Source organism: Natator depressus, chromosome 8, assembly GCF_965152275.1.
Source record: "Natator depressus isolate rNatDep1 chromosome 8, rNatDep2.hap1, whole genome shotgun sequence".
Lineage (NCBI taxonomy): Eukaryota > Metazoa > Chordata > Testudines > Cheloniidae > Natator > Natator depressus.
Window position 1 is genome coordinate 100,583,494 of NC_134241.1, and position 26,604 is coordinate 100,610,097.

The 26,604-nt window shown below is 43.9% G+C and overlaps 1 protein-coding gene across 1 annotated transcript; it reads right to left on the reverse strand.

Annotated features, from left to right (window-relative positions):
• On the reverse strand, positions 1-26,604 carry LOC141992551 (cytochrome P450 4B1-like). The gene is made up of 12 exons (XM_074961789.1): positions 26,300-26,604; positions 23,476-23,614; positions 21,177-21,221; positions 17,333-17,460; positions 15,443-15,564; positions 13,369-13,520; positions 12,377-12,483; positions 11,405-11,595; positions 7,258-7,391; positions 4,410-4,474; positions 2,443-2,525; positions 1-1,569 (listed from the first exon to the last, which is right to left on the reverse strand). The coding sequence occupies exons 1-12, from the start codon at positions 26,504-26,506 to the stop codon at positions 1,401-1,403; spliced, it is 1,542 nt and encodes a 513-aa protein (XP_074817890.1). The 5' UTR covers positions 26,507-26,604; the 3' UTR covers positions 1-1,400.

The window sequence follows — 26,604 nt, forward strand, 5'->3', positions numbered from 1 at the left end:
AAAAAAACTTTTGTAGTGATAATCAAGATGGCCCATTTCAGACAGCTGACAAGAAGGTGTGAGGATACATAAGATGGGGAAATAGATTCAATTTGTGTAATGACCCAGCCACTCAGGTAGCTTTCTCCATAATTGTGCAAACAAAATGAAAGCATTGTTCTCTATACTGGTGTTGAAATTCTCCAAACTCATTCTTCAGGGAGACTTCAGCATCCCCGCCAACAAGGCCTTGGATGTAAAACTCACCCATCATTAAATTCATTTATTCCTTAATTATTTATTGCTTATTAAGACACTCATTGGTCATTTCTGGCTCAACCCCCACAGCTGGCCACACCTGACACAGTCTTCAGCCTAGATGTTAATAATGTTGTTTCCGAACTTAGGTTTTGATCATTGATGTTACTTTGTTGTCCTGCTTCCCTAACAATGCAGGGTTTTGCTTCCAGAAAAGTCTACTGACCTGAATCAGGTTGTCACCCCTGGGAACAGCAAACATCTCAGCATTTTACATCCAGAATATGTCACCTAGTGGTTGAAGATTATTAATATGTTTATTGAAATGCTCTCAGCAAAACCTGGACAAGTAATTGAGGATTCAAAAAACACCACAACTCTTTATTAAGGGATTCAACTCCAGAAGGGATTGTCAGACCCATTCCTGATAAAACTGCACCCGATTTAGTAAATATGGATCTCCACAAGCAACTTTTATAACACACAAACCCTGTTCTCTGTTTGCAAATCCGGAGCAACGCCACTGAGATCAATGGAATTATACAGTGGATTTACAACTGGGTAAGTGAGATCAAAATCTGGCTTTTACCATTGACTAACTCAGATTGCATATAACAGGAAAATTTTGCTCCCACCAATTTTTCCATCTTGGCCCAAAGATTAATGGGAAGCTCACCTCCTAGTGCAAAGAGGAAAATACTCCCCCCTCTCTACACTGGCAGACATAACATTACGATCCTCATTGCTTTGTAAGGTGGGTCGGAAGGAATAGACAAAGGGCATTGGAAAAGACAAAAGAGAGAAAAGTTTCTCTATACAGAATATAATTATGCCCTCCCTCTACTGGATTTCAAAACCAGTGATTTCCTGTTGTAGTTTCGTTCGTGTCACTGTCTATGGCATATCTATAAACATCATAGACCAAAGTCTCACCTGGTGTATATCGGCATAGTTCCAAGTCAATGAAGCTATGTCACTTTACAGTGGCTGAGTCTCCACCCAGCCTCACCCTTAAAGAATGTCTCTACCCCGCCCGCACACTAGTATGGTAACTTACTGTTCCTCAGATTTAAGATGAGCAAATCTACTAAGAAAGTCTTGTGACTTGCAAGCTTTGCTGAAAAAAGTATCAAAGATAGTTTCAGCATGAAATATCAAAGATATTAGGAAAGTTTCTTTAACTGCAAGTGTATTCCAGTCATGGAGCGCAGGATAAGCTGAGTTACTTCATTAGGAGGTGTAGTCAGGTCAGGTGCGAGTTCAAAGCGGAGGAGGGTTAGGGCAACAGCCACTTTCAACTCAGTCATGGCAAACTGCTGCCCGATGCAGTTCCTGAGAAGAGAAGGAAAAACACTCAGGCTGTAAGGGAGATTTATGGGCTAAATTATTAATGGTCTGACCCAAACCCACCAGAGTGTAAAGAGAGGAAGTTGCTATAGTGCACAGGGAGTGAAGGGGACCTGGGTTCCATTACTGACTCTGCCACTGACTTGCCGTGTGACCCTGGGCAAGTCACGTCCCTGTTCTGTACCCCAGTTTCCCCTCCAACCCTTTGACTATTTTGATTTAAACTCTTCCAGGCAGGGTCTACTGTGATGGCTACCACCTTGACTGACACATCGGGAATTGACTCAGGGACCTCCAGAGCTAAAAGCATGAGCTGATACATCTTGAGATAAATACCTGGGCTCTCTTAGTGGGATTGTAACAGACTAGTAGCTTCTGCAGATTGGGCAGAGAGGGGAACGTCTAACACACTCTCATCAGTGGTTACCCTGTCTCTTACTATGTGTATTCAGAGTAACAGCCGTGTTAGTCTGTATTCGCAAAAAGAAAAGGAGTACTTGTGGCACCTTAGAGACTAACCAATTTATTTGAAGTGAGCTGTAGCTCACGAAAGCTCATGCTCAAATAAATTGGTTAGTCTCTACGGTGCCACAAGTCCTTCTTTTCTTTTTACTATGTGTATGTACAGGTCCTAGCACAATGGGGCCCTGTAATATTGGTTAGTGCCTCTAGGTACTACTGTAATAAAAATAATAAATTTATAGTCAATGGACTTGGGATCAAGCACTAAAGGACAATCTATCATAATGATCACTTCTGAGAACAATTAGAGGTACACGAGGTAATTTTCTCTCCCCTCATTGTGGTTTTTGGTTTTCTGTTTGTAGTTTTCACACAAGTAATTAATTAATACTTCACCTTGGTCCAGCAGCAAAGGGCATGAAGGCGAAGGGATGCTGATCAGACAAGTTGTCTTGTGAAAATCTCAGGGGGTCAAACACCTGGAAGAAAAGATCACTTGTACTCTAAAGACCTTTAATTACAAGGCTACTGCTGAGTTTGGCAACTGTGTTCACACAGCAAGGGTCCCATTTCTTCCCTCAGCTATTTAGATTATCCCCCATCTTCTCTGTAACTGAGGGTACAATTGGGCCCTATTCTGCACTGACTTGCGTCTATGGGTAGGCACCACCGTGTTGCACGATGGACACTTGACAAAATTACCGGACTTAGTGACGGACATTGGTGGGGGGTTATGTCATTCAGTCATTATTCAATCTGTAAAATAATGCACAATTTTCCACCCTGAAAAAAACCAGTAACGTAGCTAGCTAGTTAATAATAATACTAATAATAAATTCAACTCACTTTAATGTTTTTGAATGTACCTCACCACCGCAGTCAATATCTTACACTGTTAATTGAATTTTACTGTTAATTGAATTGTCTTGTTAGACTGACCTCACACTTGGTGAGGCAACTCCCATCTCTTCATGTATTTATATCTGCTCCTGTATTTTCCACTCCATGCATCTGATGAAGTGAGTTCTAGCCCACGAAAGCTTATGCCCAAATAAATGTGTTAGTCTCTAAGGTGCCACAAGGACTCCTCGTTGTTTTTACTTTTTTATTGTTCTTATTTAAATAGTATGTCTTATGGGAGGATGTGTGTGTGTGTGAGCAGGAGGAGGATGAGCACCTCCCACTGACCAGGGTACACCATTTACCCCGTGTCTGAGACCAAGGGGTCCCTCTCCCCTGTTTGTGTCCCTTACACGGGAGTTCCCCCATCATGTCACAGGATGTGGGAAGCGGAGGTCGGGGGGGTCTCTCAGTGGAGCAGGGTTTCCCTTCCCCTCACTGTAACTAGGGCAACCCCTCCGGGCAGGGGTTATCCCGGGGTGGGTGGGCATCTCCTCTGCCCCCTGACCAGGGCATCCCCTCCAAGAGCAGGCCCCAGTTGTGGGCAGGGATCTGTTGTGAGCAGGGGCCAGGGTGGAACAAATTCTTGGGGGAGGGGCTCATCTCTGTTGTCCCTCATTCCTGCTCTTGCTGGGGAGCTAGGCTGAGGGGGGCTGTGCAGTGGAGGGCAGCCAATGGGCTGGGATCTGGCTCAGCGCTACGGGGGGTGGAACGAAGCTCAGCTCTGGAGGCAGCATGCTGCAGAGCGGCCGAGACAGACACTCCCCAGCTCAGAGGGACGCGGGGAAGCTGTTTGCGGGGGGCGGGGGGGGGCTGCCTCTGGGGGGCGGGGCGGTGTGCCTCCTAGTAAAAATTTTGAGGTCCGTGCCCATGGACCTCAAAATTTTTACCACGGACACAGTGCCGACCCATGCTTGCATCTTATATATTCAATCATACGTGCAATGTGCCAAAACTACCTGACTGGGATAAAAATGACTGTCTGATGTACAAAGCTGTATAATGGAGAATGAGGCCTCACGTTGCTAAGGAGAACCTTCATTGAGTAACCTAATGGGGATAATGGGATTTAAAAGGTTCAGAGCAATTACACCTTTCTAAATGAATAGAAGTCTGGATCCCATCTTCATTAGCAGTGCAGATAAAGGGCAAGAGATTCTGATCTCAGTTGCATTGGTGTAAATCCTGAATAGTTCCATTGGGGTGCATAAATGTATTCTGGTTTTACATTGGTCTGACTGAGAGAAGAAACTAGCCCTAAGCCTACATCCGAAACAAACAATCCAATAAAGAACTTCCGCATATATAGAAGGCCAGACTGCACTTTTAAGGCCTGGCCCAAGATGCTGGTGGTATATAGTCACGCTACCCCAATGGAGGGTAAGGAGGGATGGTGTAGCAAGTTCCTTCCATTGTGCCCAGGCAAAAGGAAACTAAATATCACAAGAAGCAAAGTAACGTACCTCTGGATCTTTCCATACTGTGGGATTTCTGTGAAGAGCGTAAATGTGCAGAGACACTAAGCTACCTGGTAAGAATGAGAGAAAAGATCTCATGAGAAGAAAATCACCTGCTAAAATATTTTCTTTCCATTTATATTTTTTGTATTCCTGCCCCACCACACAATTACTGACACTCAGAAGTTAGCCATTATTGATTGGCTGACTGGTTCTTTGTAATCCCATCATATGGCAGATTTATTTGTTTTTCCTACAGTTAATTAAGTATCTTAAGAAAAATCATCAGAGCGGCTACCAGCAAGAGTTGGTGGACACACTCTGAGGCAACCATAAAAATTGTTGTGATAACCCCTGGCCTAGCGAGTTATTCCCCAATGTGTAGTTGATTTTTCCTTCCTAAGTACAGTACTTGTCTGCATTGAATTTCATCTTGTTGATTTCAGACCAATTCTCCAATTTATCAAAATCCTTTAAAATTCTACTCCTGTCCTCCAAGTGCTTGCAACCCCTCTGCCTTTGTGTCAGCTGCAAATTTTATGCGTACTCTCCCCTCCAGTATCCAAGTTGTTAATGAAACATTGAATAGTAGGGGACCTGGTATAGACCCCTGTAGGACCCCATGAAATACGTCCTCCCAGTTGGACAGTGAGCCATAAATAACTACTCTTTGAGAACCGTCTTTCAATCAGTTGTGCACCCATCATGTAATAGTTTAATCTAGACCACACTTGTTTGTGAGAATGTCATGTGGGACTGGGTTAAAAGCCTACTAAAATCAAGATATATCAAATCTGCTGGATCCGCTCTATCCACTTGGCCAATAACCTTGTCAAAGAAAGAAATTAAGCTGGTTTGGCATCATAGTTTAATAATTTGTTCCAGAATCTTTCCAACTATTGAAACTACTCTGGTCTGTTGTTTCCTTTTTTAAAGATAGGTGCTATGCTTAGCCTTCTCCAGTCCTCTGGGACCTCACCCATCCTCCATGAGTTCTCAGATATAATTGCTAATGGTTCCAAGATTGCATCGACTCTTTAAGTCCCTGGAGTGAATTTTGTCAAGCCCCGCCAAGTACGTCCAGTCCATCCACCCAAAGTATATGGGGTTGCTGCTTTATTTTTACTGGTATGCGAACATCTGTTTATTCATCTCTCTAGCATGTAAGTCACGCTCAGCACCGCCTTGTCTGAGCGACTTACAGGTTGCTGTATAAATGGAATATAATATAATATAATATAATAAAAAGATAAATGGAAACACAGAAGACAGCTACAAGAATGACTTGAGGTTTGAAAAACATGCCTTATAGTGAGAGATTTACTAAGTTCAATCTACTTAGTTTATTGAAGAGAGGGTTAAGAGATAACATGGTCACAATCAGAGAATCATAGAAGATTAGAGTTGGAAGAGACCTCAGGAGGTCATCTATTCTTTCACAGGTGCTATTCCTAGACAGTTCTGGATAAAGTCCACACATACTGTACCAGGTTAAGCTCACCCTCTTTATGGGTTTGGCTTAATGGTAACACTCATAGCAATGAAGTGACATAAAACTAAGCATTTCCCCTAAGACCAGCTGTTCCAAGTGTGTCCCGCCATGTCTCTGCAGTTAGTTCTCTCCGATCAGAGAGCCACACCCCACTTCTTACGCCTCTCGATGGAATACATAAATTTTGTCAGCTGGCAAAGCAAACTCATCCTCCTCCTATGAATGGACCAGATCATTCCCCACATCCTCTGGAATTAATGTCCTTCCCAGTCCATGACTTCTCTTTTTCCCCAGTCACCTTATGATCAAAGTGCCATTGTTTCCTTGCAGTAGATTGCTGTGGTCAGAGGGATATGTGAAATATGGCTGAGACACCTGGCTGGTGATTAATTAATGACTGAGATGGATATGAATGCAAGGAAAAGCTTCCTGGATTTTTGGTTCAGCTGACACTATTAGACGTCTCTGTTTTGTGTGATTGCAGAATATTTGTCCTAATCCATTTTAGACATTGGTGCCCACTTTGGGAACCTTCTCCTGCTGATAGTGGAGTTGGGTATGAATAAAAATCTCAGGTCCAAACTCCCTGACTTTGAGGGTACAACTCCACTGCAGATGGGAGTGTGATTTGTGGCCTGTGTTGACATACCCATGCCAGCTTTAATCTAGCTAGCTCACTAAAAATAGTAGGTTTCAGAGTAGCAGCCGTGTTAGTCTGTATTCGCAAAAAGAAAAGGAGTACTTGTGGCACCTGCTAGTCTCTGAGGTGCCACAAGTACTCCTTTTCTTTTTTTAAAAATAGTAGAGAGGACATGGCAGTGCGATCTTCAGCATAGGCTGATGCCACGGGTACGTACTCACTTGTACAGCCTGCACTGCAGCATCCTCACTGCTAATTTTAGCAAGCTAGCTAGGTTACAGCTAGCACAGGGATGTCTACATGAGGTGCAAGGCACACCACTAGCTGTAGTATAGAAGTACCCTGAGTCAGGGGCACGGAAGTGGCTGGAATCAGAACCTTTAGCCTGATCCGAATTTCATGGCTTGCTCTTCTCTGTACAAAGGGCCAAATCAGAACTTGGATCAGACACCTCCCTTGACCAAAGCAAACGTTGCAGGGTTCAGAAACTAAACCAAGATTCAGACTCTTATTTCTCTGCTTACCTTCCTAACTGGAGTAAACTAAAACTCTGGAATCAAAACCCCTGTAACTTTAGAAATGGGCTCTTAATCCTGATCCAAATGCCATCACTTGGGTCCATAATTAGCTGATATATGCATATACAATGCCCATTAGCTACTATATATAAAGTTGTACCCCTTAGACTTATAAAGAACACAGAGAAAGGGATAGAATCAGACCTTCTGGCAAAGTCCTTCCATCGAAAAATGTGACTGGTTGGTTGAGTTGTCGATACACTTGAGGTACCGGAGGGTAAAGGCGGAGGCTCTCTTTAATGCACATGGTGGTGTAGGGCATGTTACTAAGGTCATTCCTGAAAAGAAACCAAAGATATGTCTGAACGTGGGAACCTCCTCCCCCAATGCAGAAGTACAAGGCTGCCTGCACAACCTCTTGTTTCTCTAGGTGAATCTTTTAAGATTGCAAACCCTCAAGGCAATCTACAGTCTAAAAGAAGTTCCCTCTTGTCCTCTTCAAACAGAAGGCTCTTGAGTGCTGACTAAAACTGGGAAATGCTTTTATGTTTTTCCATATCCAAAGAGCAGTAAGGCCTAAATTCTGCTCTCACCAACAGTGTGTTCAGCTGGAGCAATGCTACCAACTTCAGTGGGGTTCTCAGTCTGTAACTGAGTACCCAATTTCCAAAAACAGGATCAGTTACTTATCTGATACCATGGATACAGCAGCTCAATATTATTTCATTACAATATTTTTAATGAAAAATGCCTTTTTGATCAAAATGAAAGTTTTTGAGGAAAATTTTGTATGGGTTGACCAAACCAAAAAGTGTTGACGAAAATCTATTTTTTTGTTGTTGAAATTTTCTGGTTTTTCAAAAGCAGAAACTAAAAACTGAAAAATGTTCAAAATTTTTTTTCAGGTTTTGGTACACATGCTTGGGTTTTAGCTCGTGAAAACAAAAATCTTTTACGGACATTTCTTCAAGATTTGTTTTTGTTTTGTCTTCAAAAATCAAAACAAAATATGGGAAATTTTGAAAGTAATGTTCTTAAATTTTCCATGAAAAATTATTTGCATATTTCAGCCAGCTCCCGTTCTCTTGTCTCAGGAACTCCGTTTGGGACACCCACAATGTCCTCTGTTTTCATTTCATCCATATCAGACACTTTTAATGACTTACAGTGCTTTGTCCAAGACTTATTGCTACATCAGGTACCATTTGTTCTGTTTTTACCAGAAGCCCCAGTCCAGTGGAACAAACATTCAATGTAATGAATGCTGTTTGCAGTGAAAGGAAAAGTTAAAAACCGCAGGTACAATCAAAGCTGTTCTTTTGCTCAAAGTGCATGTTTAACAACGTTCCTTCAAGGTTACACAAGAAACTCATTCAGGGCACTAAGTTACTGGGAGGGAAAGTCCTCCGCTCTGAGACATATGTCCATGTGGCTGTGGAGTTAGAAGTTAGAAATAGGTGAGATCAGTACACATATTAAAAAAATATGTAATTTCGATGAGTATTTCACAATTCCAAAAAACGTCACCATAAAAGAGTCCAACTTTTATGTTAATTTTTAAAATATGGTCACCTTGTCCCTCTAACGTTATTGGACATCTTAGATGTTTTTTGATAAAATGCATCCTTCGTAGAGCTGGTGGGAAAATTTCTGATGAAACCGAGTTTAACTGGAAAATGCCAGTTCATCAAACCTACAATTTTCACAAATGTGATTTGAGTTCAAAGACCATTTGCTGAATCTCAGGCAGTTATGTTGGAAAACTACCGGGGTCCCTGCCAGGTGGGACTGCTCTTGGAGACTGCCCTGGGGCTAGGGAACTCAAGCTTTTGTAGTCTGCAGCTCTGGAGCAGCCTTTCCATACCAGGACTTCTAAGCTCTCTGTTGGGGAGCTAGGAGTCTGGAAGCCTTGGGAGACCCGGATAGGGCTCTCAGATTCTTAGCTTAGAATCAAATGAAGTAAAAATCGTTAATGAATCAAACTGTACCAAAGAATCTCTATGGATAGAAATTCCATACTCTAATAATAAGAATATAGCGCTAGGGAGCAACTGGTCCTGGAACCCACCAGTGGAGAGGCAATTCTTGATTTAGTCCTAAGTGGAGCACAGGATCTTGTCCAAGAGGTGAATATAGCTGGATCGCTTGGTAATAGTGACCATATAGTGGATATAGTGTACTTAGATTTTCAGAAAGCCTTTGCTAAAGTCCCTCACCAAAGGCTCTTATGCAAAGTAAGCTGCCATGAGATAAGAGGGAAGGTACTCTCATGGATTGGTTAAAAGATAGGAAACAAAGGGTAGGTATAAATGGTCAGTTTTCAGAATGGAGAGAGGTAAATAGTGGTGTCCCCCCGGGGTCTGTACTGGGACCAGTCCTATTCAACATATTCATAAATGATCTGGAAAAAGGGGTAAACAGTGAGGTGGCGAAATTTGAAGATGATACAAAATTACTAAAGATAGGTAAGACTCAGGCAGACTGCTAAGAGCTACAAAAGGGTCTCTCAAAACTGGGTGACTGGGCAACAAAATGGCAGATGAAATTTAATGTTGATAAATGCCAAGTAATGCACATTGGAAAACATAGTCCCAACTATACATATACAATGATGGGGTCTAAATTAGCTGTTACCACTCAAGAAAGAGATCTTGGTGTCATTGTAGATAGTTCTCTGAAAACAACGTGCAGTGGCAGTCAAAAAAGGGAACAGAATGCTGGGAATAATTAAGAAAGGGATAGATAATAGGACAGAAAATATCATGTTGCCTCTATATAAATCCATGGTACGCCCACAGCTTGAATACTGCATGCAGATGTGGTCGCCCCATCTCAAAAAAGATATATTGGACTTGGAAAAGGTTCAGAAAAGGGCAACAAAAATGATTAGGGGTATGGAATGGCTTCTGTATGAGGAGAGATTAATAAGACTGGGACTTTTCAGCGTGGAAAAGAGAAGACTAAGGGGAGATATGATTGAGATCTATAAAATCATGACGGGTGTAGAGAAAGTAGATATGGAAGTGTTGTTTACTACTTCTCATAATACAAGAAGTAGGGGTCACCAAAGGAAATTAATAGGCAGCGGGTTTAAAACAAACAAAAGAAAATATTTCTTCACACAATGCACAGTCAACCTGTGGAACTCTTTGCCAGAGGATGTTGTGAAGGCCAAGACCATAACAAGATTCAAAAAAGAACTAGTTAAATTCATGGAGGATACGTCCATCAATGGCTATTAGCCAGAATGGGCAGATATGGTGTCCCTAGCTTCTGTTTGCCAGAAGCTGGGAATGAGCGACAGGGGATGGATCACTTGATGATTCCCTGTTCTGTTCATTCCCTTTGGGGCACCTGGCACTGGCCACTGTCAGAAGACAGGATACTGGGCTAGATGGACCCTTGGTCTAACCCAGTAGGGCTGTTCTTACGTTCTTATTTTCTTGGATGTTGTGGGAAAGCCTTTCCATGCAGACTGCCACAGGGCCAGGTATCCCAGGGACTCCAGACTCCCAGCAGCCCAGGAAGCCAGCTGACCCAGGGTACTGGAAGCCCTGGGGTCCCCGACTATATGTCAGTGTTTTCAAAACAATGGTTTGGGGGATTTCCAGTTCACAAGAAATTTTGAACAATTTGGTTTTGTTCTGATTCGGAACACAGTCAAAATTCAAAGTGCCAAAATTTCTCAAACTGGAAATCCCAAATTTCTGCCAGCTGTAAACTTTAGAAAACTGTGACAGATCTGTGCTTCCCTATTTATTTTCATTGATGACTTGGGCACTAACTCTGCCATAGACTGCTTTCATCTCATTGATAATTCTTGGCACTTACTTAGTGCATTTCATTTGTAGTTGTTTGTCAATTGTAAAACCCATGGCAGTTAATGCCCCAAACCAACAATTATCATGAGTAGGGGATGACAGGCCTACCACCAAACCTTAAGGTGCAGTTCATCAATAAACATCTAAGGTGTCTGAGATGAGACAGAATAGGCATGTTAAGCCAGATGCCCAGTTAATGTATATCAGCAGGAATGCCCTGGAGCACTGAGTGTCTTCAGTGGGGTTGATTGAGGGTCTGGCACGTTATTTCTTAGAGCCAAATTCTGTTCTCAGTAGCACCAGTGTAAGTCTGGAGTAACTCCACTGAAGTCTGAAGAGTTACTCCAGATTTATATTCTCAGGCTCTGCACATGCCTAAAATTTAACTTGAGATGTTCACAAAATTTTAACTCCCATCCCAAGTGTTAATGTGTAATGATTAAAAGCAGAGTCTGGAACATTCTTAAGTCTCAGCATTAGCTGACCCAATCTTCAAGAGGAACCAATGTGCAATAAATGAGGTGTCTCACCAGTGAATGGTCTCTCTGTCTCCCAGAATCTCCTTGATCTCCTCCCTGCATCTCTGCTGGTGCTCTGGGTGCAGGGCCATGCAGTATAAGAGCCAGGAGATCCCAGTGGCTGTGGTGTCATGACCTCCAAACATGAAAGTGTCGGCCTCGGCACGTAGATCTTCATCAGGTAGTCCTTCTCCATTTTCATCCTAATTTTGGAATAGAAAAATTTTGCAATTAAACCTCATGCTTCAGGGTTTAAGACAATCTCTAATTATTAGAGATGAGGATAAGACCTGATGTGGTGGGCAGATTATCCCACATCTGCTACTGCAGCGTTCTTACAACTTCACTTGAAGGAGCTGGGAATTAATTAAATCCAACCACTTAGACACCCTGTGGCCACACTGCTGTGTAATGAATTCACATAGGTGGAACTTAAGAAAGAGGGTCAGGTTTCAGGAAGAACCAATTTTGGTGTGACATCAGGTAGTGCAGGTCTGAGCCAGACAAACATAGCCCTTTTAGCTAGAGCTGGGTGAATAATGGATTATTCAGTTCTCTTGCAATTCTGAAAAAAGTTTTGAAAAATGATTTCATGATGAACCAAAACCAATTTTTTTTTCAAAATTTTTGGTGAATTGAAATGTTCAATTGAATGAAACATTTTTTTCAACAAACTTGAAATATTTCATTTAGATTTCAACCGTTTTAAAATATTTTGATTGACTTTATTAAAAAACAAACACATCCAAACAAATTCACCCCTGGTATGAGACTCAATAGGACTTGTGCCCATTTATAGCATGTTTGAATTTGACCTATTGCATCCAGACATTCCAACCACACCCAACAGCCAATAAGATTAGAAAAGGGAGTATTTGGTGAGGAAACTGCAGTCAGCAATGCTCAGGTATCTGCCAAATGATAATTAGTGAAATGTGCACATGGTATAGAGCAGTTTGTTTATGTGTGTTCTTCAGGACTCACCTTGGCACATAGAAGAATATCCAGAAAGTCCAGGCGCCTCTTCTTCTGGATCTTTTCGAGCTCTCGCTCATCCTTGAGCCACTCCTTTCTCTCCCTTATCACCTTCTCTAGGGAAAGAACGATCAACATATTATTTAGTTAAAATGTCACCGTGATTCACTAGTAATTCAATCACCTTGGAAGGCAAATGGTGGAAGCCGCATCTCTAGATACATTTAAAAATGGACCGGTCAAATCACTAGAAAACAGAATACTTTACACCTTTCAACAGAGAATCTCCAAGTTCTTTACATTCAGTATTCTCAGAACTCTTGGAAGTATGTACATTATGTGGTATTTCCCCCTTTTCCTGGGTAAGGAAATTTAGGCCACAGAAGTATTACGTGATGTTGTTTCAAGGTCACATGAGACGTCTGTAGCAAATGCAAGAATATATCTCAGATCTCCTGACTCCCAGTCCTGTTATAATCACAAAACCATCTCATGAAATAGATCCATAGATTCTCCTACCTTTTTGTTCCAGGACCACTTAGTAAGAGAAGGATTTTCTCATTGGTCATATTCCCATCCCATTGCAACATCCCACCACTGCCTGATTCTAAGTATATTTCATTCTGCAGATTGCCAGGCAGGTCTCTGTGCATTGCTTGTACTCCATGAGCAGTTTGAGAACCACTGGATTAAATGACCTAGTAGTCTAGATTTCTTTCTTCTCTGATTCCACTGTATGATTCAATTAATGGACCAGAATCTGAGGTTCTCCTAGGCAGTGGAGTTTCCCTAAAGCATAAATTTCAGGATCCAGGTAATCTGAGGAACATTCAAGGTCTCTTACCACCACATAGCCCCCCCCTTTTTTAATCTAATATCCTCCAGTGTGTCCCCTACACCTGCCCAGAAGACCATCCCTCTTAAGAGACCCAGTATCTTGAGCAGGGTTAATGTCTCAGTCATACAGACGAAAGTCTTGAGTCAAGAGAGGAAAGAAATACCTGTATGGCAATGGACTATTCTGCAGGCATTCCGGAAGCGACGCCCAGGGGGACTGAACCAGTAGATGAGGTCATTGTGGTACAGAAACGTCCTCGTTCTCTCTTGTACCATGGCTGTGAGCTGACGTATAGCTGTGAGAAATGTGTTCTTGCTAAAGGGAAGACAAAAAAGGGGAGTTTAATGTGTGTTAATTAGGGCTGTCAAGGAATTAAAAAAAATTAATCACGATTAATTGCACTGTTAAACAATAATAGAATACAATTTATATAAATATTTTTGGTTGTCTTCTACATTTTCAAATATACTGATTTCAATTACAACACAGAATATAAAGTGTACAGTGCTCACTTAATATTTATTTTTGATTACAAGTATTTGCACTGTAAAAAACAAAAGAAACAGTATTTTTCAGTTCACCTAATATGAGTACTCTAGTGCAATCTCTTTATCATGAAAGTTGAACTTACAAATGTAGAATTATATACAAAGAACTTGAGTTCAAAAATAAAACAATGTAAAATTTTAGTGCCTGCAAGTCCACTCAGTCCTACTTCTTGTTCAGCCAATCGCTCAGACAAATAAGTTTGTTTACATTTGCAGGAGGTAATACTGCCCTCTTCTTGTTTACAATGTCACCTGAAAGTGAGAACAGGCATTCGCATGGCACTGTTGTAGCCAACATTGCAAGATATTTACGTGCCAGATGTGCTAAAGATTCACATGTCACTTCATGCTTCAACCACCATTCCAGAAAACATGCATCCATGATGATGATGGGTTCTGCTCAATAACAATCCAAAGCAGTGCAGACCGACATATGTTCATTTTCAATATCTGAGTCAGATGCCACCAGGAGAAGGTTGATTTTCTTTTTTGGTGGTTCGGGTTCTGTAGTTTCCGTATTGGAGTGTTGCTCTTTTAAGACTTCTGAAAGCTTGCCCCACACCCCAGATTTTGGAAGGCACTTCAGATTCTTAAATCTTGGGTCGAGTGCTGTAGCTATCTTTAGAAATCTCACATTGGTACCTTCTTTGGTTTTGTCAAATCTGCAGTGAAAGTGTTCTTAAAACAAACAATATGGGCTGGGTCATCATCTGAGCCTTCTATAACATGAAATATATGGCAGAATGTGGGTAAAACATGGAGCAGGAGACATACAATTCTCCTCCAAGGCGTTTAGTCACAAATTTAATGAATGCATTATTTTTTAACGAGTGTTATCAGCATGGAAGCATGTCCTCTGGAATGATGGCCAAAGCATGAAGGGGCATATGAATATTTAGCAGATCTGGAATGTAAATACCTTGCAATGCCGGCTACTAAAGTGCCGCGTGAATGTCTGTTCTCACTTTCAGATGACATTGTAAATAAGAAGCGGGCAGCATTAGCTCCCGTAAATGTAAACAAACTTGTTTCTCTTAGCGATTGGCTGAACAAGAAGTAGTACTGAGTGGACTTGTAGGCTCTAAAGTTTTACATTGTTTTGTTTTTGAGTTCAGTTACGTAACAAAAAAAATCTACATTTGTAAGTTGTGTTTTCACGATAAAGAGATTGCACTGTTGTACTTGTATGAGGTGAATTGAAAAAATACTATTTCTTTTGTTTATGATTTTTACAGTGCAAGTATTTGTAATAAAAATAATATAAAGTGAGCACTGTACACTTTGTATTCTGTGTTGTAATTGAAATCAATATGTCTGAAAATATCAAAAAAATCCAAAATATTTAATACATTTCAATTGGTATTCTATTGTTTAACAGTGTGATTAAAACTGTGATTAATCAAGATTAATTTTTTAAAAATTAATCTCATGAGTTAACTGCAATTAATCGACAGCCCTAGTGTTAATTAAAGAGGAACATTTATGCTACCTCAGTGCAACTTCATACTTTCCCACCACCACCCGCCACAGGAATTTGTGCATTTTCCTTGCTTTTATTGAAAATCCCAGTCTAAATTGCTTTCCCAAAGTCACACAAGAAGTCTCTGGTACAGCCAGAAATTAAACTCAGAGCTCCTGAGTTTGAGTCCAATGCCTTAAAGGCAAAACCACAGTTCTTCTCATACGGACCTGTTCTGGCAGTTGCTTTGATAACTGAAGGTGCATTTCAGCATGCTATCTAAAGCCATCAAGCCAACGTCCTCAAAGATATCCAGCGACTTGTCCTTTGTTACCCGCTTTTCCCATTTATCCTAATGTAAAAAAGAGAGGTCAGCATTCATAAAGCAAATGGAATTTCTAGATCACTAAAATCCCAGCCATCATCCTTTGAATAATTTCTTTGTCTGTAGGATCCAAGATTCATTTGCAATCTGTACAGCATTAGGGATATGGTGTGGAAGTGAAGAAACGGAGGATTTGTGGTTGAATTTGAGCATATCTTTTAGAAAGACATCCAATCTTGATTTAAAGATTCCAAACAAGGATGAATTAAAAATTTCCTCACTAATCTGTTCCAACAGTTGATTATGACTCACTCTTCTATGTATGCAGTGCAGTTGTAGCCGTGTCAGTCCGAGGATATTAAAGAGACAAGATGGATGAGGTTGGGTAGTTAAGGAATTATCATGAAAGAGTTAGACAAGGTGAGGTAATATCTTTGATTGGACCAACTTGTGTTGGTGAGAGAGCTTGTTGGTCCAACCAAAGATATTACCTCAGCCACTTTGTCTCACTCTTTTATGGTAATTCTTCAATTTCCCAACCCTCGGATACGGCGTAGCTGATTTCAATATCCTGAGTCAACTGTTTTGGATATTTACACTCAGCTTGTGGAGTGGCAGCATTAAACAAATTCCATTCCATATGTTATTCATAATACTTTATCCGTGTTGAGAGAGGCCATGTCTACACTAGCATTATGTCTGCAAAACTTTTGCCGCTCAGTGATGTGAAAAAACACCCCCTTGAGGGGTATCAGAGTTTCCAGCATAAGCAGTTGTGTGCACAGCGCTATATCTGTGGGAGACGCTCTCCCGATGACATAGTTACTGGCCTTGTTGAGCTGGTTTTATTAAGTTGACAGAAGAGCTCTATCGTATTGGCATGACGTGGCTACCCGAGCGATCTTACAGCGGCATAGCTGTATCAGTACAATTGTGCCGCTTTAAGCTTGTAAGTGTAGACATGGCCAGAGACATGGTAAGTGAGGAATATCTTTTATAGGACTAACTTCTTGTTGGCATTTCAAACACATTGGCAATACAAATTTTATCAATAGGTGTAGAGCCCAGCGTATTGCTATGCAATCCCAGGTCCTTCGGCCACATGAAGCAGAAGGAACATCTGGAAGATGGTGAATCAGTGTCCAGAGGGGGAGGGGGGTTGCCATATTGAATTTACATTTATTTTCTTAGCAGATCATGTGTTAGGTGGATCCCTTTCATCTAGTGGGGACTAGCTTCACACTTTGTAACCGTGCTGTTTAGGTGAGTTAATTAAAATAAAATGCCAGCGGTGATTAGAACTGAAAGCAGAGGCGATGACTAAAGACATATTAGGTCTGATTCTCCTTTTGCATACACCACTGTAATTCCACTGATGTCATTGAGCTTATTACTGATTTATACTGGGGTAGAGGAGAAGAGACTCTGGGCCTTTGTTACGCACAGGCTCTAGAATGGGCTGAGGACTCTAATTCGAATCACAATTCACTATGAAGCAGTAATGATAACAGGGGCCCACCCCTGCTCCTCTTGACGCCACTGACTCAGGGGTAAGAAGACAGTGTTGGGAACGTACTCTACCAGGCCACTGCTGGATGGAGTCTAAGGCCGTCCCTGAGACTGGCCCACATCTGTACCCAGATGTGATTTATTTCTAGGATGGAAATGGTGAGGAACATCTCACGCCAGCTTGTCTCACTGTATCGAACGAGCATAAAGTGCAGCTTGACAGGCCTTACTTTTCAAAGTGGAAATGGGTAGGTTAAGATGACGACAGGAGCAGAGGGTTACCTACCAACATCACCTTGGTGGAATCCGCCATCAATGACACATAAGTTTTCAAAATATCATTATGAAATGCAGGAGTCAGCAAACTACGGTGCTGGAGCCACTTTGGTCCATGTAAAACGATTAATCCTTTCCCTGAGGAGGGAAACACATAGTTTTAAGCCTTCTGGATTGTGGCAGAGAGTTTGGACTTCTGTCCATAACTTACAGCTCATGACAAAAGAAATCAGACTGCTTATATGAGCTTAACAAAAGGCCTCTCCAAAACAAGATTAAACCCAGACAATCTGGGCTGTGAAAAATCTGAGGGCTTGTCTACACTATAGGTTGCATCAGCATAATTTATGTTGCACATGGGGTGTGAATAAGCCACCCCATGAGCGATGTACATTACACCAACCTAAGCATTGGTGTGGACAGCACTATGTCGCTGAGGTGGATTTATTATGCTGATGGGAGAGCTCTGTCCCATCAGCAAAGAGTGTCTTCACCAGACGCACTATAGCTGCTTCCATGCAGATGAGCCGTTCTAGCACTTCTAGTGTCGACTAGCCCAAAGAGACGGTGTTATGCCCTTGAAAGACAGTTGTTAATCAAAAAAAGGATCTTTGTATTCATAATGGTTTATTTTTCACTCCCCTGGTGATGTAGTTATAACAAAGTAATTCCCTAGTTGGAAGGTGGTTTATAACCTTCAGAGAAGTGAGGTTCTGCAACAATGTCCCCATAGGAGTTGTGGGGACAAACAACCTAACTGGTTTGAAGATGTAGCTTGATACATTTAAGAACAGGATTATATGGTGGGGTTGCCTGCCGTGTCTGGGGACTGTACTTGATGACCCAAGCAGTCCTTTCCAGTCCTATGTTCTATCTCCCTATGAGCTTTTAGGATTCTAGCTCAACAAGAACAGGGACTTTAATTGCATCAGTCAATCACCCTTGTGCAGCCATCTCTACTATTTGGGTCTGTTCTTGTGCATATATCCAGTTTTATTTAGTTCACCTAGGTATACAGTGCCGCTCACAAAGCATCTAAATGCTAAGGAACTAAATTGTGTGTGTGGTGACAGGGGGGTGTATACACTCTACAAAGCCACATCCTATCCTGGGCCACCTTTGTGCTCCCATTTCTCATGGAGGAGGTGGCAGGAGTCCCCGGCCATTTTTGGCATGGCTGTAATGTACAGAGCATACGTCAGGGAGATGGTGTGCAAGGATGGCTGAAGGTTCCCTTTTGCTTTGGCCTGAAGCTGGGGGCCTTACACAGAGAGCCCTTGTGCTCACTGCTTTAACTTGCACTGGCCTTTAACAGCCACAGGGAGGCAGGATTAGAGCTCCTGATTCCCAGCCTTTTGGTCATTGCCGTACACCAGGACTTCTCAGTCAATGAGATACAAACTAGGGTGGACCATAGTGGGGTGGTGGAAAGCAGCAAAATTTCATGGTTCCTATGGGATCCCTGGGAGGTTAGGAAGGGGCAGCTTGCTCCCTCACTCTGTCCTCCTGATGCTTTCATCCCATCCCTTCTCTGGCCCTCACCAGGTCCTGAAGCAGCTGCTTCCTGCTCTCCCCACCCACACAGACTCATCTGCAGGGGAGGGGATGGATGAATCTTCAGTACTGGGTCTTTGAGCAGGTGGGGTGAGTTTCACCCCATAAGATCTCTTCCTCTTGTATTAATTTAGATAGAATAAATGGGCCCAAGAGCCAAGCGTGTTAACATAACCCAGTCACTGTCCAACGTTAACCAGTTTCAAACAAGGTTCAGGGTTTGGTGTGCAGAAACCTCAGCCTGCTTAGTACCAGGGCAAACACACCATTACACACCCTTTTAAACCCTTATTAATGATGCGGGAAAAGAAGAAAAAACAGTTTAAGCATTTGAAATGTAAAGTCTCAAGTAAGGCTTTCATTGTAACCACGTCCCGTGTTCCCTTTCCCTTTAGCTGGAGAGAGGCTTTTAAGAGGGGAAAACACCCTTGTGAGACAGTCTGCTACGTGGTACCAAAGACGGTAATAACTGTCCTTAGGGGGGAGAGAGAAGTTAGTTGAAATGGCCTGTTGTAGTTGTTAAAGCCCGATCCCATTTCCTAAGAGACAAAACAAGACAAACCCCAAAGGGGGAAGGAAAAGAACAGCAAAGATAGACATTGCAGCTTCCGTCTCTGGTGTTGACTTTTACTTGCAACCTCAGTGCTGGAAAAACACTAGCTGATAAGATTGTAAGCTGTGCCTCTCAGAGATGTGGCAAACACGTACTAGCTTTGGGCTGTTTCGGTGTTGGATCATATTAAAGAAGTTCTGTATTAAAATCACAAGTAAGTTTGATTCCCCATAGTTTAAATTCCAGGGCATTGCTAATTAAGAGGTCTTGTTTTGTTTTGTTTTTTGTTACTGTTTCTCTCCCTCTCTGTGTGAAACTTGCAAGCTGCTAATTGTGTTAGTAGATCCTAAGACAGAGAGAGACTCAAAGCGATACTTTGTAACAACAGAGACAGCACACAGAGACTCCCCGCCCTTTTGTTGTATTTATCTCGCTTTGTTAACAATTGTCATTAAAATAGAGATAGAGGATGTATGTGGATGGATGCTTGGTGTAGATAATAAATGAATGATCAGGGAGGTGCCAGCCTAGGAGTTCAGTATCGATCGGCCAAAGAATGGGCAGAGTGGAGACAACCAGATGACCCCAGGAGGGCAGACTGGCATCCACCCAACAGCCTCAAGAATGGGAGAACCGAAGAACAAGATAACATCTGGCAGCACGGAGCCATCAGGAATGTGCCATCTTCTGACTGATTCAGCAACAGCATGATGAAGCAATTCCCATAGATTGGCATAGGAAGAAATTCCTATAAAAATGGACTCTAGAAACTGAGAACTTTGAGACTGGTTCTGCTACCACCCTCCAGGAGCATCGGATGTGCATCTGACAAAGACTCGGCTCCATCCTCATGCCCAAGTTACCTGGCCAGTAACTTGGCATGAGCAACCTCTAGGCTGGTAACTATAACAAATTTGCAGAACCTCTGTGTGTGTGTGTGTATGAATGAACGTGTGAATGAATGTGAAACTGAATGAAATGTTATAGCTATAACTGACTGCCTACTATGATTCTGTTTGTATTCACAATAAATGTGACATTTTGTCTTATTCCCTTTAATAAGATCCTGCTGGTTTTCATTTTATTGGTATAACATTGGACATTGCCGTTAGCTGCCTTTTTGGTCATAAGCTCACAGCAGTGTTTCAAAGTACCCATGATTGGCCGACTAAGCCATAGATTCATAGATTCCAAGGCTAGAAGGGACCCCTGTGTTCATCTAATCCCCGGGTTTTCAAACTTCATTGCACTACGACCCCTTCTGACACAAGGGTGCCACACTGGAGAGGCAGGAGAAAGAGGGGCTGGTAGCCATGATGGTTAAGCTCACCCTTTCTCCTTCTTTCCATCAGCCATCATCACACTGGGTGGCTTTTTCCCCAAAATGTCTCTTTCTTTTTAAGGACTTCAGAAGGGAATGAGGAGCAGAAGAGCCCAGCCCTTCATTATTTCATTCACCAATTAGGCCTAGTCTCTGACACAACGATTTTGGTCCTTTGATGTCTAGTCCCCCACTTCTCTTGTTTACCACAGCCCTCTGAACACAGCCCTTGAGTTATATCCAGAGGCCTTTTTGTGTGGACTAGTTCAGTCTCTCTCCATCAACGTTTATTGTTACAGGTTGTTGTGATACTCACTTTTCACAGCTGGGCTCACAAGTAGGGTAAATTTGCACACCCCATTATCTCAACAGTCCCTATAGAAACGAGTTATGTAATGTAATGTGAGAGCCAAAAAGTATACATACCAGTCCATGGGACAAAGAAATCATAGAAGTCACCAGCCTTAGGATCTGAAAAATGCACCAGAGATGTGTGTTTTAATGGAGACAACTTTGCCTTCTAACGCAAGCCAAGTCAGTTGAATCAAGGGGTCATGCAGGGTGGTAAGTTCTCGCCCTCCCCTGACATCCTATACTTCAGTAGGGAAAAGTAAAGCATTTACATGGAACCCATTAAGGGCTAGATTGTGGCTTTTAAGCTCCAGTGGGTGGTGGTAGTGTAGATCTGCCGTGCCCCAACAGGAGGTTGTGCCATAGACAGATACAGTGGTCAGGATTCTCAGTGCTGCTCCAATACCCTACATACTCTGATAACAGCCTGCACAGAGGTGGGGGTGTATTACCTCCATGAAGGGAATCCACTGGGCATTATCCCTCTCCCTCTCCCGCAAGCCCCCGTGCATGGGGTGTGCCCTGGGGCGGGGCTGAAGCTGGCACCAACACACCCATTGTGCCTTGCACCACCAGCCATAGGAAGTCCTGGGGATGACTGCAGAATTTACACCAGAGGCAGTCTTGGTTGCCGGAGCAGCCCATAGTCAGGAGGGCAGAAAGGTCAGTTCAAGCCCACTTTGCCTCCCTTGTCCCTGAGCAGGTGGCCCAGAATCTCAGCCAGTCTCTCCCAGCGCTGCTGGCTGGGCTGGGGAGGAGGTGAGCAATCCGACAAGACGGGCGGGGGGATGGGAGCAGAAACAAGCCCTACATTTAGATCGATGTATAGGGAAAGGTCATTGAACTTGAGGTCGGATTGGGACAGAGGTGCTTTCCCTAATCTTGGAGCAAAGTCCACATGTGATAGGGAGGGATGACAGGTGATTTTATCGCAGAGCTCAGAAGGCCGGGAACACCTGGCAGCCACACTTGAGAGTACTCTCTTCTGCCTCTCGCCTTCCTTCAGAAGTGAAGTCCATCAGCTCAAGGTGCGTGAAAGGCTCTGGGTTGACCGTCCTCTTTACAGTCACTGAGCAGGTATGATCGGGTAGTGAGTGCACAGGTCCAATAAACCTGCGGCTGCCGACACACAAACAGCACAAATGTTCACCCCTGAGACCTTCAGCACCAACACCACTTGAATTAAAGAAGCACCTTCTTTGGCTGTGATGAAGGAGAGTCATATCCTCACAGCAGCCAGCCGCTAGAGGCCAATATGTTCACAATGTGCCATGCAAGCTTCCACCGTGCTGCGCCTCAGAGCCATTGGCTAGAGGGACAACCTCCAGAGGAGAAAAGGGTAATCCAAACCCTGTGCCTAGTCAATCCAAGGCTGAACTGAGGCGACCGTGTCCAGTTGGGTCCCTTTGTTGTCAGAAAACTATTCAGAAACTGGGCGGGAGTTCAGAGAAGAGCAACAGAAATGATGTATGGGGGTCATTAAGGAAGCTCAAAACAGCTGGATACATGTTATTTAGCTAAGCAACAGCCTGCAGGGGCTGAATGGTCTCCAAATATGTGAACAATGTAAACCACAAAAGCACAAGTCAGGCTCTTCAGCTTATGCAAGATTCAATTAAAAACCAAAGTGAACTCAGAACAACAAAATTAATTCATGTGCGGAGGGCCAGCCAAGGGTTATGAGGCCCTCCAAACAGGCTAAAGTGGAAGTTAAGTTGTGCATAGCCTAGGTGCAAACCCTCTGTATGGGACTGAATTTTACCCTGTGCAATTATTTGCATAGTCTTCTACGAACACAAAACGTCTGTCAGCAGATTGCCTGTGTGATGGTCGCCACCTTGGCTGACATACCAGAGACTGAACGGGGAAATGCCAGAGTGAAATGAATGAGCCGCTAAAGCAAAAGCTGAAGAGTCTGCCTCCTTAGCAGTGTCTGTACTTGCATCCTCTGTGCATCAGACCCGGAGGGGGACCGTCCGTCAACACTAACTGCCCAGTGTGTTACACATGGAAAGCAGGTCTCGCTGCTTCACTTCTTTATTTCTGGTGCTTAGCTAAGTCACAAAGAAATATCAAAACAGCTGAATATGTGTGACTTAGCTAAGCACCAGCCTGCCAGGGCAGAATGGTGTCCAAATATGTACAGAGTGTAAACCCACCAAACAGGAGAGGAATTTTCTATAAGGATGCAAGTTGGGGTGTGTCTGGGGCGATGGATGTTAATAGGTAGGAGCAAATAGTTCTATAACAAGGCTACAGATTTAAAGATATCAGTGCTCCACTAAAACTGGACTTTGGTGGCATGAGCACTTAGCAACGGTAATCCTAAAACGATTTTTCCGTATAACTCAGAAATAAAGTTGCATGTTCTCACCTCCTCTGCTATATACGGCCTTGGCGTATTCGGGGTGGTAGATATTCAGGAATCCTAAGAAACCTCCAAACCATACAGAGTGAGCACCTGGGTATTTCTCTACCCAAGACATGATCTTGTTGAGTTCTTGATCTTGAAGCTGTAATGATTTTTTACAAAGAAAAAAAAATACTGTTTATGGAGAAAATAAAGGTACAGGAAGGGATGGTCTCGTGGTTAAGTATTAATAAAGGTTTATATTATGGTAGCACCCAAATATATCAGGACTGGGGCCGCATTGTGCTGGGAGCTGTACAAACCCATAAAAAAAGGCAATCCCTGCCCTGAAGAGCTTAGGGACGGAACTAGGACGCAGATTTAGGTTCAATTCACAGTTCTGCTACTGACAGGTTTCAGAGTAACAGCCGTGTTAGTCTGTATTTGTAAAAAGAAAAAAGAAAAGGAGTACTTGTGGCACCTTACTATGCATCCGATGAAGTGAGCTGTAGCTCACGAAAGCTCATGCTCAAATAAACTGGTTAGTCTCTAAGGTGCCACAAGTACTCCTTTTCTTTTTTCTTTTTAGTTCAGCTACTGACTCCCTTTGTGACCTTGGACAAATCAGTTAACTCCCCTGGGTCAGTTTGTGATAGTCTGAGTAACACCTTTCCCCAGCCCACCAAATAGTCCCATTGATTTCAGTTGCTGTACTTGTGACAAAGTTATTAGCCTACATAGGAAAGATCATTCCAGTCTGGACCTCTGTATCTCAAAGGGGGATAATATGATTTTCTTTCTCCTACTGTTTGCCTGTCTCATCTACTTAGATTGTAAACTCTTGGCAGTGCCTAGCACAATGGAACCCTGAACTAAAGAGAGGTCTGTGGGTGCCACTATAAGAGAAACAATAAATACCAAGTATTAATTAGTATGATTCACATCTAGGGTTGCCAACTTTCAACTCGCACAAAACCAAACACCCTTGCTCCGCCCCTGCCCCGCCCCTCCTCTGAGGCCCAGCCCCTTCTTCAAGGCCCCACCCCCTGCTCACTCCATCCCCCCTCCAATCACTTGCTCTCCCCCACCCTCATTTGCTTCCTCACTTTCACTGGGCTGAGGCAGTGGGCTGGGCTACGGGAGGGGTTGAGGGCTCTGGCTGAGGGTGCGGGCCCTTGGGGGTGGGGCCAGAAGTGAGGAGTTCAGGGTGTGGGAGGGGACTCTAGGCTGAGGCAGTGGGTTGGGATGGGGTGGGGGAGGGCTCTGGCTGGGGGTGCGGGCTCTGGGGTGGGGCCAGAAGTGAGGAGTTCAGGGTGTGGGAGGGGACTCCGGGCTGGGGCAGTGGGTTGGGATGGGGTGGGGGAGGGCTCTGGCTGGGGGTGCAGGCTCTGGGGGTAGGGCTGGGGATGAGAGGTTTGGGGTGAAGGAGGGGGCTGTGGGCTGGGGGTGGAGCTGAGGGGTTCGGAGTATGGGAGGGGCCTCTGGCTGAGGCAGGGGGCTGGGGTGTGGAGGAGTATGGGCTCTGGGCTGGGGTTGCAGGTTCCAGATTGGGGCCAGAAATTGGGCGTTCATGGTGTGGGAGGGAGCTCTGGGCTGGAGCAGGGGGTTGGGGTACGGGGGGGGGGGGTGAGGGCTCCAGCTGGGGGTGCAGGCTCTGGTATGGGGCTGGGGATGAGGGATTTGGGGTGCAGGAGGGTGCTCTGGGCTGGGGTTGAGGGATTTGGAGGGTGGGAGGGGGATCAGGACTGGGGCAGGAGGTTGGGGCATGGGAGGTGGTGAGGGGGGCAGGCTCCAGGCAGTGCTTACCTCATGCAGCTCCCGGAAGCAGCTGCGTGTCCCCCCTCCAGCTCCTACGTGGAGGCATGGCCAGGTAGCTCTGTGCACTGCCTCATCTGCAAGCACCACCCGCACAGCTCTATTGGCTGCAGTTCCTGGCCAATGGGAGCTGCAGAGCTGGTGCTTGGGGAGGCAGTGCATGGAGCCCCCGGCTGCCCCTATGCATAGGAGCCAGAGGGAGGGACATGCCGCTGCTTCCAGGAGCCACACGGACCCACAGCAGGCAGGGAGCCTGCCTTAGCCCCACTGTGCCACCGACCAGACTTTTAACGGCCCGGTCAGCAATGCTTCCAGGAGCTACCAAGGTCCCCTGTCAACCAGTTGTTCTGGTCAAAAACCGGACACCTCACAATCCTATTCACATCTGTAGAGTCTAAGGCAGCCTCCTGGTGCTTAGGATGGCAAATACGAGTGTTACCAAGTCCAGTCCACACACACACACACACATTCACACTCACGAGTACAAAATATTCAAAGCATTAAATATAGCGAGATCAGTATGAACAGTAAAATAGAGAGGGGTATGAATTCCAAAACCCGTTAGGTAAAATTCCAGCTGGGATAGCTCCCCTCTGATGTAAGACCCCTCAGGAAGCCACTGGCAGCTGCTGATGTGTCTGTGAGAATTGGCACTGATCCTTGTTACAGCACAGCCTTGCAATATTTTGGCCCAAGTTTTCAAAAGTGGCCTCTATTTTGGGGGTACTTCCATTTTTGGGTGCCCAAGTAAGGTACCTTGAGCCTGGTTGAATTGGAGTTGAGGGTGCTCAGCACCTCTGAAGAAATTGAGCCCTAGGTATTGAAGGTTGGGCACTGAAGAATGCAGCCCCCTCTCCAATGGTGACGGTGTCCTTTGCCATTCACACACAAAACCAATGACATCTCCCCAATTCTCTGCAAGTACAGGACAGCAGGGAAGTGTGCTGAGATTACCAAGACTTCATTCGTTTGTAACACACACTCCGACACGCTCCCTAATACATTATCAAGTGGTATCATAAGTAGACTGTACCTCATGGGCATGGCCATACAGCCAGTGCCTTGGTGGGCCTGGGAAACAATCGAGGGCTTTAAGCAGTTGCTGTCTCCTCCGACACAACTGGATCACTTTCAGCAGCACATAGATCAGGCAAAACACAGCAGCCAGGTAAAAAATCTGATAGATGTCCACATGCGGCCAGGCCCAGGAGGGCCCCATGCTGTCCAGCACAGATGTCATGTTGCTGTCAGCCTCTGTCTCTCTTGCATATACACAGACTTCACAAGCTACACACACACACACCTATCCCTCTGTGGTGGAAGCTGGAGTGAAGAGCC

What these genes read in the sequence shown, in the direction of transcription:
- LOC141992551 (XM_074961789.1), bottom strand. Translation starts at nt 26,506, where the DNA reads ATGACATCTGTGCTGGACAGCATGGGGCCCTCCTGGGCCTGGCCGCAT. An exon ending in TTTCTTTGTCCCATGGACTG is followed by an intron (nt 17,461 to 21,176) that starts GTATGTATACTT and finishes TTCCCTCCTCAG; the next exon opens with GGAAAGGATTAATCGTTTTA. An exon ending in CAAAGCAACTGCCAGAACAG is followed by an intron (nt 13,521 to 15,442) that starts GTCCGTATGAGA and finishes TCTTCCCTTTAG; the next exon opens with CAAGAACACATTTCTCACAG.